Genomic DNA, 17,175 nt, shown 5'->3' with positions numbered 1-17,175 from the left:
GAAGATCAAGGACAGAGTAGGCCCATTACTCAATGATGGGGGAAAGACAATAACAGAAAATGTGGAAATGGCAGAGGTGCTTAATGACTTCTTTGTTTCAGTTTTCAGCAAGAAGGGTGGTGGCGACTGGATGTCTAAACATAGTGAATGCCAGTGAAAATGAGGTAGGATCAGAGTCTAAAATAGGGAAAGAACAAGTCAAAAATTACTTAGACAAATTAGAAGTCTTCAAATCACCAGGGCCTGAAGAAATGCATCTTAGACTACTCAAGGAGTTGACTGAGGAGATATCTGAGCCATTAGCAATTATCTTTGAAAAGTCATGGAAGATGGGAGACATTCCAGAAGACTAGAAAAGGGCAAATATAGTGCCTATCTATGAAAAGGAAAATAAGGACAACCCAGGGAATTACAGACCAGTCAGCTTAACTTCTGTACCTGAAAAGATAACAGAGCAAATAATTAAGTAATCAATTTGCAAACACCTAGAAGACAATAAGGTGATAAATAACAGTCAGCATGGATCTGTCAAGAACAAATAGCGTCAAACCAACCTGATAGCTTTCTTTGACACGGTAACAAGCCTTGTAGATAGGGGGGAAGCAGTAGATGTGGTATATCTTGACTTTAGTAAGTCTTTTGATACTGTCTCGCATGACCGTCTCATAAACAAACTAGGGAAATACAACCTAGATGGAGCTACTATAAGGTGGGTGCATAACCGGTTGGAAAATCGTTCCAAGAGAGTAGTTATCAGTGGTTCACAGTCATGCTGGAAAGGCATAACAAGCGGGGTCCCGCAGGAATTGGTTCACTGTCTGGTTCTGTTCAATATCTTCATCAATGATTTAGATAATGGCGTAGAGAATACACTTACAAAGTTTTTGGACGAGACCACGCTGGGAGGGGTTGCAAGTGCTTTGGAGGATAGGATTAAAATTCAAAATGATCTGGACAAACTGGAGAAATGGTCTGAAGTAAATAGGATGAAATTCAATAAGGACAAATGGAAAGTACTCCACTTAGGAAGGAACAATCAGTTGCACACATACAAAATAGGAAATGACTGCTTAGGAAGGAGTACTGTGGAAAGGGATCTGGGGGTCATAGTGGATCACAAGCTAAATATGAGGCAACAGTGTCACACTGTTGCAAAAAAAGCAAACATCATTCTGCAATGTTGTAGCGGGGTAGTCACCCTGCTCTGTCCCTGAAGGGGTTAAAACAGCCTTGGGAGAGGGCTGCCCTGGAGAGCGCTGCGGCTGGGGGAAGAGAAGTGAGAACAGCTGGGAGAAGCTGAGTAAGTAGCTGACCAAAGCTGTGGCCAGCTCAATCAGGGTCCAGATGGCCCTTATAAGAGGGCTGTGGGCCAGAAACAAGAGGAGTCTCACTCTGCCCTGGAGTAGGAAGGGCTAGCTGCCTGAGAATGAGGTGCCTGAAGCGGAGCAGTGCTGGGGAAAAGGACAAGAGGAGCTAGGGAGCTCCAGCCTGGTAAATCCTCAGGCTGCAGGGCCTTGGGGAAGGCCTACAAAGGTACTGGGGCTGCAGAGGGGCAGCCTGGGAATAGGCAGAGGCAGCTGGTCCTAACCCCTTGCCAATGATGAGTGGCCATTACAGACTGCAGTCTGCCCCAGTGAGCAGGAGCTAGATGATGATTGGCAGTAGCCACTGAGGCAAGGTGGGTTTAGAGGTTTGGGGGCTCTCCCGGGAGGCGAGACCCAGAGCGTGGGGGCACTGCCAGGGGGCAGGACACCAAGGTGAAGGGGCACCAGGGTCCGGGAGGGACACAGGGGGCGAGCAGCAGGCGAGAAACCAGCCTGCAGAGGGCGCTCCTTATGCTGGAGAGCTAATTCTTGAAAGCAGGAGGTGCCGCGCTGGTGAGTCGCCCCGCTACAGATGTATTCACAGGAGTACTGTAAGCAAGACACGAGAAGTAAATTCTTCCACTCTACTCTGCACTGATTAGGCCTCAACTGGAGTACTGTGTGCAGTTCTGGGTGCCACATTTCAGGAAACATGTGGACAAATTGGAGAAAGTCCAGAGAAGAGCAACAAAAATTATTAACAGGTTTCAGAGTAACAACCATGTTAGTCTGTATTCGCAAAAAGAAAAGGAGTACTTGTGGCACCTTAGAGACTAACCAATTTATTTGAGCATAAGCTTTCGTGAGCTACAGCTCACTTCATCGGATGCATACTGCGGAAACTGCAGAAGACATTATATACACAGAGACCATGAAACAATACCTCCTCCCACCCCACTCTCCTGCTGGTAATAGCTTATCTAAAGTGATCACTCTCCTTACAATGTGTACGATAATCAAGTTGGGCCATTTCCAGCACAAATCCAGGTTTTCTCACCCTCCGCCCCACACACAAACTCACTCTCCTGCTGGTAATAGCTCATCCAAACTGACCACTCTCCCTACAATGTGCATGATAATCAAGGTGGGACATTTCCAGCATAAATCCAAGTTTAACCAGAACGTCTGGGGGGGGGGGGGGTAGGAAAAAACAAGGGGAAATAGGCTACCTTGCATAATGACTTAGCCACTCCCAGTCTCTATTTAAGCCTAAATTAATAGTATCCAATTTGCAAATGAATTCCAATTCAGCAGTTTCTCGCTGGAGTCTGGATTTGAAGTTTTTTTGTTTTAAGATAGCGACCTTTATGTCTGTAATTGCGTGACCAGAGAGATTGAAGTGTTCTCCGACTGGTTTATGAATGTTATAAAATTCTTGATATCTGATTTGTGTCCATTTATTTTTTTACGTAGGGTGAGAAAACCTGGATTTGTGCTGGAAATGGCCCACCTTGATTATCATACACATTGTAAGGAGAGTGATCACTTTAGATAAGCTATTACCAGCAGGAGAGTGGGGTGGGAGGAGGTATTGTTTCATGGTCTTCTATAATGTCTTCTGCAGTTTCCACAGTATGCATCCGATGAAGTGAGCTGTAGCTCATGAAAGCTTATGCTCAAATAAATTGGTTAGTCTCTAAGGTGCCACAAGTACTCCTTTTCTTTTTGCGAATACAGACTAACACAGCTGTTACTCTGAAACCTGTCATTATGCAAGGCACTGCATTTAGCCGTATGGAGTGGAAATCTATCAACTGCATGAAAAAACTTGTACAGATACAGACAGACATCATCTTCCTTTGCAAATGCAAACAGATGGACATCGTACCAAAAGTACTGAAGGTAAAAAATCCATTACAATCTACATACCACACAGACTATGCTGACAGCTTGTGCCACACGCTCTCAAAGAAACTGTGGAATCACCTGATCAACATCCTCTACAGCAAACAGGGAAAGATTAAAAATGAGCTCTCAGAACTGGATACTCTCATAAAAAAACAACCTTCCACACAAACTTCCTCGTGGCTGGAATTTACTAAAACTAGACAAGCTATTTACAACACACACTTTGCTTCTCTACAAAAGAAAAAGGACACTAAACTTTCTAAACTACTACATGCCACAAGGGGCCACAGCAATGGTTCCCTCAACCCACCCAGCAATATTGTTAACCTATCCAACTATACTCTTAGCCCAGCAGAAGCACTGTCCTATCTCGGGGCCTCTCCTTCTGCCCGTCCACCCCCACGAACATGATACAGTTCTGTGGTGACCCAGAATCCTATTTTCGACGTCTCCGACTCAAGGAATATTTCCAAAATACCTCTGAACAACATACTAATCCACAGAGGCCTCTCTACCAACATTACAAAAAAAAGGATTCTAGGTGGACTCCTCCTGAAGGTCAAAACAGCAGACTGGACTTCTACATAGAATGATTCCGCCGACATGCACGGGCTGAAATTAGGGAAAAGCAGCATCACTTGCCCCATAACCTCAGCTGTGCAGAACACAATGCCATCCCCAGCCTCAGAAACAACTCTGACATCATAATCAAAAAGGCTGACAAAGGAGGTGCTGTTGTCATCATGAATAGGTCGCAACATGAACAAGAGGCTGCTCGGCAGCTCTCCACACCACTTTCTACAAGCCATTACCCTCTGATCCCACTGAGAGTTACCAAAAGCAACTACAGCATTTGCTCAAGAAACTTCCTGAAAAAGCACAAGATCAAATCCGCACAGACACACTCCTGGAACCCCGACCTGGGATATTCTATCTACTAACTAAGATCCATAAACCTGGAAATCCTGGGCGCCCCATCATCTCAGGCATTGACACCCTGAAAGCAGGATTGTCTGGCTATGTAGACTCCCTCCTCAGGCCCTATGCTACCAGCACTCCCAGCTACCTTCGAGACACCACTGACTTCCTGAGGAAACCACAATCCATCGGTGATCTTCCTGATAACACCATCCCGGCCACTATGGATGTAGAAGCCCTCTACACCAACACTCCACACAAAGATGGACTACAAGCCGTCAAGAACACTATCCCCGATAATGTCACGGCTAACCTGGTGGCTGAACTTTGTGACTTTGTCCTTACCCATAACTATTTTACATTTGGGGACAATGTATACCTTCAGATCAGCGGCACTGCTATGGGTACCCGCATGGCCCCACAGTATGCCAACATTTTTATGGCTGACTAAGAACAATGCTTCTTCAGCTCTCGTTCCCTAATGCCCCTACTCTACTTCTGCTACACTGATGACATCTTCATCATCTGGACCCATGGAAAAGAAGCCCTTGAGGAATTCCACCATGATTTCAACAATTTCCATCCCACCATCAACCTCAGCCTGGTCCAGTCCACACAAGAGATCCACTTCCTGGACACTACAGTGCTAATAAGCGATGGTCACATAAACACCACCCTATACCGGAAACCTACTGACACTGTTCCTACCTACATGCCTCCAGCTTTTACCCTGACCACACCACACGATCCATTGTCTACAGCCAAGCTCAGCGATACAACCGCATTTGCTCCAACCCCTCAGACAGAGACAAACACCTACAAGATCTCTATCAAGCATTCTTACAACTACAATATCCACCTGCGGAAGTGAAGAAACAGATTGATAGAGCCAGAAGAGTTTCCAGAAGTCACCTACTACAGGACAGGCCTAACAAAGAAAATAACAGAACGCCACTAGCCGTCACCTTCAGCCCCCAACTAAAACCCCTCCAACGCATTATTAAGGATCTACAACCTATCCTGAAGGATGACCCAACACTCTCACAAATCTTGGGAGACAGGCCAGTCTTTGTCTACAGACAGCCCCCCAACCTGAAGCAAATACTCACCAACAACCACATATCACACAACAGAACCACTAACCCAGGAACCTATCCTTGCAACAAAGCCCGTTGCCAACTGTGCCCACATATCTATTCAGGGGACACCATCACAGGGCCTAATAACATCAGCCACACTATCAGAGGCTCGTTCACCTGCACATCTGCCAATGTGATATATGCCATCATGTGCCAGCAATGCCCCTGTGCCATGTACACTGGTCAAACTGGACAGTCTCTACGTAAAATAATAAATGGACACAAATCAGATGTCAAGAATTATAACATTTCATAAACCAGTCGGAAAACACTTCAATCTCTCTGGTCACGCAATTACAGACATGAAGGTCGCTATCTTAAAACAAAAAAACTTCAAATCCAGACTCCAGCGAGAAACTGCTGAATTGGAATTCATTTGCAAATCGGATACTATTAATTTAGGCTTAAATAGAGACTGGGAGTGGCTAAGTCATTATGCAAGGTAGCCTATTTCCCCTTGTTTTTTCCTAGCCCCTCCCCCCGACGTTCTGGTTAAACTTGGATTTATGCTGGAAATGTCCCACCTTGATTACCATACACATTGTAAGGAGAAAAGGAGTACTTGTGGCACCTTAGAGACTAACCAATTTATTTGAGCATAAGCCTTCGTGAGCTACAGCTCACTTCATCGGATGCATACTGTGGAAACTGCAGTTTCCAGAGTATGCATCCAGTGAAGTGAGCTGTAGCTCACGAAAGCTCATGCTCAAATAAATTGGTTAGTCTCTAAGGTGCCACAAGTACTCCTTTTCTTTTTTTAAAAATTATTAAAGGTCTAGAAAACATGACCTATGTGGGAAGATTGAAAAAAATTGGGTTTGTTTAGTCTGGAGAAGAGAAGACAGAGGGGACATAACAGTTTTCAAGTACATAAAAGGTTGTTACAAGTAGGAGGGAGAAAAATTGTGGTTCTTAACCTCTGAGGATAGGACAAGAAGCAACGGGCTTGAAATTTCAGCAGTTTAGGTTGGACATTAGAAAAAACTTCCTAACTGTCAGAGTGGTTAAGAACTGAAATAAATTGCCCAGGGAGGCTGTGGAATCTCCATCATTGGGGATTTTTAAGAGCAGGTTGAACAAACACCTGTCAGAAATGGTCTAGATAATACTTAGTCCTGCCTTGAGTGCAGGGGACTGGACTAGATGACCTCTCGAGGTCCCTTCCAGTTCTATGATTCTATAGGAAATTTCATAGGAAGTTTGTCATTCCAAACTGGACAGGACAAAACAGTAATTTCTTCTAAAAAGTGCAGCCTGGAGGACAGAGGTCAGCTTCTATTTTTGACATGTTAATGACCACAGAAGAGCAACTATCATGGGAAAAAGAAAGACAGAAGTGCTAGAAATAAACCACAAGTGTTCCAGCTTCCAATAAAGTGATTACACTTCACACAAAGCGGGCAGAAATAAGATTTGCAGCCTGCAAGGGAAAACACACATCTCAAACAAGTGCAACCACGGAAATCAATTACTCCAACAATAAAGGAAGCACTGGAACAATCCTCACTGAAAAGACGATGGCCACATGTGAAAATTTTATCAAATAACAGGCTCATCTCCTACCCAATAACCAGGATGGAGGCCCCTGCCTTCTGCTAGGCAGAGAATGACAATTTAGTCTACATCAACAAAAGATTCTGGTTTCATATAAAAATATCCCCCCTTGCTTTAATTATTAGAAAAATTTTATTAGGCAAAGGTAACAAACATCCCAGTGAAGGGGCTAAGCCTATAAAACACAGGCCCCGCCTATACTCTCTATCTTGTGCAGTAGGAACATGGTCTGGGATGGAACAAAAGTGGGGATTTCTTCCCCATCCCTTAACTCCTTCTCGATGCCCGCAGTCCCTACACACCACATTCTATGTCAAAAAGAAAGAGGGAGGAACATACACTGATAAGAATACACTCCCAAAGAGACATCACAAGCCCTTACTACCACCACACCTGGTCTGGTAACTTCCGATTCCTTTCTTTGTTGTTCCCTGCTTGAAGCCATTTGAGGTGACATCTAGAGGTTGCTCAGGGACAGCACTCCAGCTGATAGCTGGGGAAAAAAAAATCATGAACAAGTCGATTCTCAGCAGAAAATCAAAACTCTCAATACTGCAAAACAGAAGGGTTTGTGATGACAACATACCACTATCCAGACTAATTCAGGTAAACTTGAAAGATTACAATGCTAGTGGCATATTCATTTCAGTCTCATCAGGGATGAGTCTGGAGTTTCATAGGGAAACATTTCAATTAAACATTCCTTCCCTTCCCAATAACCCACTAGACTCCCAGGATAGACATTAAAATTAGAGATGGCAAAGACCAATCATGTATTCTAGGAGCAGATTTTCAAAGGTATATAAGAATCTAAAGATGCTGATAGGCACCTAGTGGGATTTTCAGAAGCACCTATTTACATCTTTAGACACCTAAATACCTTTAACATCTGGCCCTTAGTCTCTCTTCCCCACAAGGCAGGAGAGTTCCCTCCAATATATCCTGTCATGTTTTGGCCAAACACATTTTAAGTGTCCCAGACAACAAGGCTTCCCCTTGCTTTGCTAGAGATAATAGATTGTGAAATATTCCATCTCATGCCAAAGTTTTGCATACTAGTCAGCCTATATTCTTGCTGCTGTCTCCCCCCACCCCACCCCTATGCCACCCTAAATAATCCATCAACCTTTTTCCACACTTATACCTTTCAAATATCGGTAGACATATCCTTAAAAGTTATATCAGAAATTAGAGAACAAATAAAGGCTCAGTAGAAGAGCAGGGAAGAGCTGATATTTATCTATCCCTCTCTCCTATACTTTGTCTGTTTCTACTCATCTTAGATTGTAAAGTCTCTGGTGCCAGGATTATATATTCCTATAAGGGCTGAAAGTGCTTAGCACTGTGTGGGTACTATTGTAATATAAATACATAAATAATAATAATAAACACTAACAATAACATATCCAATTTATCATCGCATAAACTAGCTACAGCTCCTTTACCCTCTCCTTACAAATCTCTACAGCCTCATGATAAATTATTTTTGTTCATCTCTGAATTCCCTCTTTTTCGGTCGTCCTGGTAACATGGCACAGGTGCAGTTGTATCAAGCAGCATATGGAGAGCCCACTGCTGCTCAGCTCCATGATACAATGCCTCTGTGGGATCAGCTTAAAATTGCACTGTTTTTTTAGCCGCTGTATTGCACTGCAAAAAATTCGAGTCTGATTTGTAGTCCACTCCCACCTTGGGTCTCTTTCAGCATTATTGCTTCTAAGGTTCCTCTGTTCCACTGGTACCTGTGTTTCAGATTATCTTTTCCCAGATGAATCAGCTGCATTTTTCCAAGAGAAATCTCATTTTGTTATTTCCTACAAATGTTTCTAATCTCTCTCTATTGTAATTATTTTGAGCCCTTATCACCATAGTAGCTAAATATATTCCTCACTGGTATTTGCAATATCCTCCAATTTAGTGAATGTTATTAATATACTGTTTCTTTCCCATTCTATCCTACCAATGAAGTTGCTAAATAAGACCAGTCCTAACACAGAAATCTTTGGCAACCAAATGGCCAGAGGTGGTTCATACAGTGTAGGCGTGTCTTCAGCCCGTGAAGGACCTATTGCCACACCCAGAGTCTCTTTTCAGGTCAGTTTTATTTTCTAAACACAAGTAAAACACAAAACAGTTCCTCAGCCTATGCTGGGCTACAGCTCCCAGGGGATTTTCCCTTTGCTTATCTCAGTCCTTCCTGCTTCAGGCCCTTCTGCAGGATTATTCCTTGCTCTTTTAACTGACCACCACCTCCCTGGGCTTGCCCTTCCCCCCTAACTCCAAAAAGGTTCCCACTCCCTCCCCTCCCAGCAGACTCTCTGCTGATCTCCCACTTCCTTACTGACAACTTCTCTCTTTATAACCCCAGATGCTGCCCTGCCCTCTTAACTGGCAGCAGCACAGAAGCTAGCAAACAGAGCTGTAAATAGGGGAGTTTCAGGGGGAGTTTGTATTGTGGTGCTTGTTTGCGGTTTGTTTTTGCTGCTGGTGGTGGTGTTTTGATGTGGTTTGTGTTTCCCAGATTAACAGGATTTAGGTGGGAAAGCTATGACAGATACAGAGGCAGCAGTGGGAGTGACCCATGTAGTGGAAGACACAATGAGGATGACTGGATGTGGAAGCTGCAGTATGTACCTGATCCTGGAGGGGCTATCTGGTAAGAGTTTTGTTTGCATGAAATGCCATCTGATAGAGCTGATGGAGGAAAAGATCCAAGGATTGGAGATGTAGGTGGAAAGTCTGGTTGAGTTTAGAAGGGGGTTCAAGCAGATTATGGAGCAAAGGCCTGAGGTAGCTGAAGGGAAAAGCTTAGACTTGCAGATGGAAGCAGGACTGAGGAACTCTGAGAGGAGACTGCTGGGTGAGGAAAGTGGACAGTGGAAGCATGTGATCTTTAGTGGGATTCTGCCTGTTCCTAGAGAAGGGCAACAAAGGTGTGACAAGATTATGACTATCAACAGATGGCTTAGGCAGTGGTGCTAGAAGGAGGGCTTTGGCATGTATGGCCACTGGGAAGCATTCATGGACAGAGGACAGTTCTCTCGGGATGGACTTCATCTGAGTAGGGAAGGAAATAGACTTCTAGGATGGAGGCTGGCACAACTGATTAAGAGAGCTTTAAACTAGGAATTTGGGGGAGATGGTTGGGAGATGTCCAGGTAATCTCCACGCCGGATTTTAGCATTGAGAGGGAAGAAAACAAAGTAAGAAAGGATACAATCGTGGGTAGGAGAATGGACATAAGGAGCAAGGGCAGTGTGGATACCAGTCTAATAGGTCACACTGGCTGTAGAATGACCGGGCCTAATAGGGTACAGAATGTGAGTGAGGCCAAACAGCAAAAATTAAGATGTTTCTACACCAATGCGAGGAGCCGAGGTAACAAAATGGAGGAACTAGAGCTACTGGTGCAGGAAGGGAAACCAGCTATTCTCGGGAGAACAGAAACAGGGTGGAATAGTCGTCAGGACTGGAGTACGGGTATTGAGGGGTCTGTGCTGCTTAGGAAAGACAGAAATAAAGATAAAGGTGGTGGAGTAGCATTGTCTATCAATGAGGAGGTAGAATGTAAAGAAATAAAAAGCAATGAAATGGATATGACTGAGTCCGTCTGGGCAAAAATCACACTGGGGAAGAAAACTACTAGAGCCTCCCCTGGGATAGTGCTTGGGGTGTGCTATAGGCCGCCGGGATCTAATTTGGATATGGACAGAGCCCTCTTCAATTTTTTTAATGAAGTAAATAATAATGGAAACTGTGTGATCATGGGAGACTAACTTCCCAGATATAGACTGGAGGACGAGTGCTAGTAATAATAATAGGGCTCAGATTTTCCTAGATGTGATAGCTGATGGATTCCTTCATCAAGTAGTTGCTGAACCAACTAGAGGGGATACCATTTTAGATTTGGTTTTGGTGAGTAGTGAGGATTTCATAGAAGAAATGGCTGTAGGGGACAATCTTGGTTCAAGTGATCATGAGCTAATTCAGTTCAAACTGAATGGAAGGATAAACAAAAATAAATCTGTGACTAGGGTTTTTGATTTCAAAAGGACTGACTTTCAAAAATTAAGGAAATTAATTCGGGAAGTGGATTGGACTGAAGAATTTATGGATCTAAAGGCAGAGGAGGCTTGGGATTACTTTAAGTCAAAGCTGCAGAAGCTATTGGAAGCCTGCATCCCAAGAAAGGGGAAAAAATTCATAGGTAGGAGTTGTAGACCAAGCTGGATGAGCAAGCATCTCAGAGAGGAGATTAAGAAAAAGCAGAAAGCACACAGGGAGTGGAAGATGGAAGGGATCAGCAAGGAAAGCTACCTTATTGAGGTCAGAACATGTAGGGATAAAGTGAGACAGGCTAAAAGTCAAGTAGAGTTGGACCTTGCAAAGGGAATTAAAACCAATAGTAAAAGGTTCGATAGCCATATAAATAAGAAGAAAGCAAAGAAGGAAGAAGTGGGACTGCTAAACACTGAGGATGGAGTGGAGGTTAAGTATAATCTAGGCATGGCCCAATAGCTAAACAAATACTTTGCCTCAGGTCTTTAATAAGGCTAATGAGGATCTTAGGGATAATGGTAGCATGACAAATGGGAATGAGGATATGGAGGTAGATATTATAATATCTGAGGTAGAAGCGAAACTCGAATAGCTTAATGGGACTAAATCGGGGGGCCCAGATAATCTTCATCCAAGAATATTAAAGGAATTGGCACATGAAATTGCAAGCCCATTAGCAAGTATTTTTAATGAATCCGTAAACTCAGGAATTGTACCGTACAATTGGAGAATTGCTAACATAGTTCCTATTTTTAAGAAAGGAAAAAAAGGTGATCCGGGTAACTACAGGCCTGTTAGTTTGACATCTGTAGTATGCAAGGTCTTGGAAAAAATTTTGAAGGAGAAAGTAATTAAGGACATTGAGGTCAATGGTAAATGGAACAAGATACAACATGGTTTTACAAAAGGTAGATCATGCCAAACCAACCTGATCTCCTTCTTTGAAAAAGTAACAGATTTTTTAGACAAAGGAAACGCAGTGGATCTAATTTACCTAGATTTCAGTAAGGCGTTTGATACCGTGCCACATGGGGAATTATTAGTTAAATTGGAAAAGATGGGGATCAATATGAAAATTGAAAGGTGGATAAGGAATTGGTTAACAGGGAGACTACAACGGGTCATACTGAAAGGTGAACTGTCAGGCTGGAGGGAGGTTACCAGTGGAGTTCCTCAGGGATCAGTTTTGGGACCAATCTTATTTAATCTTTTTATTACTGACCTTGGCACAAAAAGTAGGAGTGTGCTAATAGTCTGTGGATGATACAAAGCTGGGAGGTATTGCCGATTCAGAGAGAGACCGGGATATCATACAGGAAGATCTGGATGACCTTGTAAACTGGAGTAACAGTAATAGGATGAAATTTAATAGTGAGAAGTGTAAGGTTATGCATTTAGGGATTAATAACAAGCATTTTAATTATAAGCTGGGGACACATCAATTAGACGTAACGGAGGAGGAGAAGGACCTTGGAGTATTGGTTGATCACAGGATGACTATGAGCTGCCAATATGACATGGCTGTGAAAAAAGCTAATGCGGTCTTGGGATGCATCAGGCGAGGTATTTCCAGTAGAGATAAGGAGGTTTTAGTACCATTATACAAGGTACTGGTGAGACCCCATCTGGAATACTGTGTGCAGTTCTGGTCTCCCATGTTTAAGAAGGATGAATTCAAACTGGAACAGGTACAGAGAAGGGCTACTAGGATGATCCAAGGAATGGAAAACCTGTCATGAAAAGAGACTCAAAGAGCTTGGCTTGTTTAGCCTAACCAAAAGAAGGTTGAGGGGAGATACGATTGCTCTCTATAAATATATCAGAGGGATAAATACTGGAGAGGGAGAGGAATTATTTAAGCTCAGTACCAATGTGGACACAAGAACAAATGGATATAAACTGGTCATCAGGAAGCTTAGACTTGAAATTAGATGAAGGTTTCTAATCATCAGAGTGAAGTTTTGGAATAGCCTTCCAAGGGAAGCAGTGGGGGCAAAAGACCTATCTGGCTTCAAGATTAAACTCGGTAAGTTTATGGAGGAGATGGTATGATGGGATAACATGATTTTGGCAATTAATTGATCTTTAAATATTCATGGTAAATAGGCCCAATGGCCTGTGATGGGATGTTAGATGGGGTGGGACCTGAGTTACTACAGAGAATTCTTTCCTGGGTATCTGGCTGGTGAATCTTGCCCATGTGCTCAGGGTTCAGCTGACCACCATATTTGGGGTCAGGAAGGAATTTTCCTCCAGGGCAGATTAGAAGAGGCCCTGGAGGTTTTTCGCCTTCCTCTGTAGCATGGGGCTCGGGTCACTTGTTGGAGGATTCTCTGCTCCTCGGAGTCTTTAAACCATGGTTTGAGGACTTCAATAGCTCAGACATAGGCGAGAGGTTTATTGCAGGAGTGGGTGGGTGAGATTCTGTGGCCTGCGTTGTACAGGAGGTCAGACTAGATGATCATAATCGTCCCTTCTGACCTTAATATCTATGAATCTATGAACTGGCCACACTGGGAGCACCTGGACCTGCTTAATTTAAGCACCCATCCAACCTGTGACATGACTATTATTTTGTGTACAATCCTTCCACCAGTTTTCCATTCATGTGTCAGTATTCCTAGGCACATCTCCATTAAACATTCCAAGTCAGTTTTCAGCTAAGCCAGAGAAGTACACAGTAGCATATGATACCTGTGTATGCCATAGATGCAGAGAAACTGCATATTACACATGTGGTGGTGACATCCATGTAATACTTTGCAAAGCCATGAGAATAAACTGTGAAACCATGCAATGACCTGCTTAACTCACTCACTGCCACTGAAGGCATACATCCCAGACTCATACCAATTAAACTTTTACATCATACTATTTTGTATTCTCTCACTATATATAGGAATCTCTAGCTGGTGTGGGTCTGATCCAGTATGGCAACTCCTGCATTCCTACACCAATGAGAATGCATAACTAACTGAAACAAGGACATAGTCTTATTGATGTAACCCTTGTGCTTTCATTACCTTCCTATCTGCCTTCACTTATTATCCATTGTCTATATTCACAGAAAGAGGGATTCTAGGTGGACTCCTCCTGAAGGTCGAAACAGCAGACTGGACTTCTACATAGACTGCTTCCGCCGACGTGCACGTGCTGAAATTGTGGAAAAGCAGCATCACTTGCCCCATAACATCAGCCATGCGGAACACAATGCCATCCACAGCCTCAGAAACAACTCTGACATCATAATCAAAAAGGCTGACAAAGGAGGTGCTGTTGTCATCATGAATAGGTCGGAATATGAACAAGAGGCTGCTCGGTAGCTCTCCAACACAAGTTTCTACAAGCCATTACCCTATGATCCCACTGAGAGTTACCAAAAGCAACTACAGCATTTGCTCAAGAAACTTCCTGAAAAAGCACAAGATCAAATCCGCACAGACACACCCCTGGAACCCTGACCTGGGATATTCTATCTACTACCCAAGATCCATAAACCTGGCAATCCTGGGCGCCCCATCATCTCAGGCATTGACACCCTGACAGAAGGATTGTCTGGCTATGTAGACTCCCTCCTCAGGCCCTATGCTACCAGCACTCCCAGCTACCTTCGAGACACCACTAACTTCCTGAGGAAACTTCAATCCATCGGTGATCTTCCTGATAACACCATCCTGGCCACTATGGATGTAGAAGCCCTCTACACCAACATTCCACACAAAGATGGACTACAAGCCATCAAGAACACTATCCCCGATAATGTCACGGCTAACCTGGTGGCTGAACTTTGTGACTTTGTCCTTACCCATAACTATTTTACATTTGGGGACAATGTATACCTTCAGATCAGCGGCACTGCTATGGGTACCCGCATGGCCCCACAGTAAGCCAACGTTTTTATGGCTGACTTAGAACAACACTTCCTCAGCTCTCGTCCCCTAAAGCCCCTACTCTACTTGCGCTATATTGATGACATCTTCATCATCTGGACCCATGGAAAAGAAGCCCTTGAGGAATTCCACCATGATTTCAACAATTTCCATCCCACCATCAACCTCAGCCTGGTCCAGTCCACACAAGAGATCCACTTCCTGGACACTACAGTGCTAATAAACAATGGTCACATAAACACCACCCTATACCGGAAACCTACTGACCGCTATTCCTACCTACATGCCTCCAGCTTTCACCCTGAGCACACCACACGATCCATCGTCTACAGCCAAGCTCTGCGATACAACCGCATTTGCTCCAACCCCTCAGACAGAGACAAACACCTACAAGATCTCTGTCAAGCTTTCTTACAACTACAATACCCACCTGCGGAAGTAAAGAAACAGATTGATAGAGCCAGAAGAGTTCCCAGAAGTTACCTACTACAGAACAGGCCTAACAAAGAAAATAACAGAACGCCACTAGCCGTCACCTTCAGCCCCCAGCTAAAACCCTCCAACGCATTATTAAGGATCTACAACCTATCCTAAAGGATGACCCAACACTCTCACAAATCTTGGGAGACAGGCCAGTCCTTGCCTACAGACAGCCCCGCAACCTGAAGCAAATACTCACCAACAACCACATACCACACAACAGAACCACTAACCCAGGAACCTATCCTTGCAACAAAGCCCATTTCCAACTGTGCCCACATATCTATTCAGGGGACACCATCACAGGGCCTAATAACATCAGCCACACTATCAGAGGCTCGTTCACCTGCACATCCACCAATGTGATATATGCCATCATGTGCCAGCAATGCCCCTCTGCCATTTACATTGGTCAAACTCGACAGTCTCTACGTAAAATAATAAATGGACACAAATCAGATGTCAAGAATTATAACATTCATAAACCAGTCGGAGAACACTTCAGTCTCTCTGGTCACGCAATTACAGACATGAAGGTCGCTATCTTAAAACAAAAAAACTTTAAATCCAGACTCCAGCGAGAAACTGCTGAATTGCAATTAATTTGCAAATTGGATACTATTAATTTAGGCTTAAATAGAGACTGGGAGTGGCTAAGTCATTATGCAAGGTAGCCTACTTCCCCTTGTTTTTTTCTACCCCCCCCCGATGTTCTGGTTTAACTTGGATTTAAACTTTGAGAGTGGTCAGTTTGGATGAGCTACTGCCAGCAGGAAAGTGAGTTTGTGTGTGTATGGAGGTGGGGGGGGGGGGGTGAGAAGGCCTGGATTTGTGCTGGGGGTGGCCCACCTTGATTATCATGCGCATTGTGGGGAGAGTGGTCACTTTGGATGAGCTATTGCCAGCGGGATAGTGAGTTTGTGTGTGTGGTTTTTGGGAGTGGGGTGGGGGGGTGAGAGAACCTGGATTTGTGCAGGAAATGGCCCAACTTGATTGTCATGCACATTGTGTGGAGAGTTGTCACTTTGGATGGGCTATCACCAGCAGGAGAGTGAATTTGTGGGGGGGTGGAGGGCGAGAAAACCTGGATTTGTGCTGGAAATGGCCCAACTTGATGATCACTTTAGATAAGCTATTACCAGCAGGACAGTGGGGTGGGAGGAGGTATTGTTTCATATTATCTGTATGTATATAAAGTCTGCTGCAGTTTCCACGGTATGCATCCGATGAAGTGAGCAGTAGCTCACGAAAGCTCATGCTCAAATAAATTGGTTAGTCTCTAAGGTGCCACAAGTACTCCTTTTCTTATATTCACATTGTAAATTCCTCAGGGCATTGACCAAGTCTTTTACACATTCTGTGAAGTGTCTTCAGCACACTTCAGGAGCTGTATTAATAATTTAATATTAATCATAATTACTAATGATGATGAAGTCTTGGCATAAAAGCGGTCTCTTGCTACATAAAACCCTAAAGAGATAATGCTACAGGAAAAATGTACCAAAGTCATGCCATTTACTCTTTGGTCTTTGTAGGTATTTAAGGAATTGGTCCAAGTCACTCACCTGCTCCACAAGGAACAAGCTTTGCTTTGCCATTAGTGTTAGCTGTCTGAATTGCATGGCGGCTATGTTTAAACTGAAGATTTGACTGCAACATTTTCACCTCCTGAACATGGAAACCATCTGGTAAAAATGAGATGTGCTGACACCTACAGTAGATATAGAGAAATGCAAGTCACTGAAAGTCTGATCCTTCAACAGACTCCCAGGTACAACCCTGAAACCTCCACTTCATGAAACTGAAATGCTACGAAGTCAGCACAGATACAAGGAAATACTTTACCAAGCAACTTTTGTTTGATCTGTGGAACTCTGTGCCTCATGACATTGAAAAACCAAATAGCTTAGTAAAGCCTTATCT

The 17,175-nt window shown here is 43.7% G+C and overlaps 1 protein-coding gene and 1 long non-coding RNA gene across 16 annotated transcripts in view; one reads left to right on the top strand and one right to left on the bottom strand.

Annotated features, from left to right (window-relative positions):
• Nucleotides 1-17,175, bottom strand: part of ADAT1 (adenosine deaminase tRNA specific 1) — a 95,422-nt gene that overhangs the window by 31,668 nt on the left and 46,579 nt on the right. For 7 of the 15 annotated variants that reach the window (XM_073308395.1, XM_073308394.1, XM_073308396.1 and 4 more), the window contains exons 7-8: nucleotides 16,818-16,963; nucleotides 7,217-7,316 (exon numbers count right to left, since the gene is read on the bottom strand). The exons of 2 other annotated variants lie outside the window; for them this stretch is intronic. In XM_073308395.1, coding sequence (XP_073164496.1) covers nucleotides 7,217-7,316; nucleotides 16,818-16,963 — 246 coding nt within the window. The remainder of the gene's footprint in view (nucleotides 1-7,216; nucleotides 7,317-16,817; nucleotides 16,964-17,175) is intronic. 6 more of the 15 variants (XM_073308392.1, XM_073308399.1, XM_073308402.1 and 3 more) reach the window with 1 other exon arrangement.
• On the top strand, nucleotides 8,716-14,885 carry LOC140896491 (uncharacterized). Its single transcript, XR_012154562.1, has 3 exons — nucleotides 8,716-8,917; nucleotides 9,345-9,479; nucleotides 13,950-14,885. It is a non-coding gene; the product is annotated as an uncharacterized lncRNA (long non-coding RNA).

The sequence above is a fragment of the Lepidochelys kempii genome, chromosome 12 (assembly GCF_965140265.1).
Source record: "Lepidochelys kempii isolate rLepKem1 chromosome 12, rLepKem1.hap2, whole genome shotgun sequence".
NCBI classification, from domain to species: Eukaryota; Metazoa; Chordata; order Testudines; family Cheloniidae; genus Lepidochelys; species Lepidochelys kempii.
This window is presented reverse-complemented; position numbering and strand designations above follow the sequence as displayed.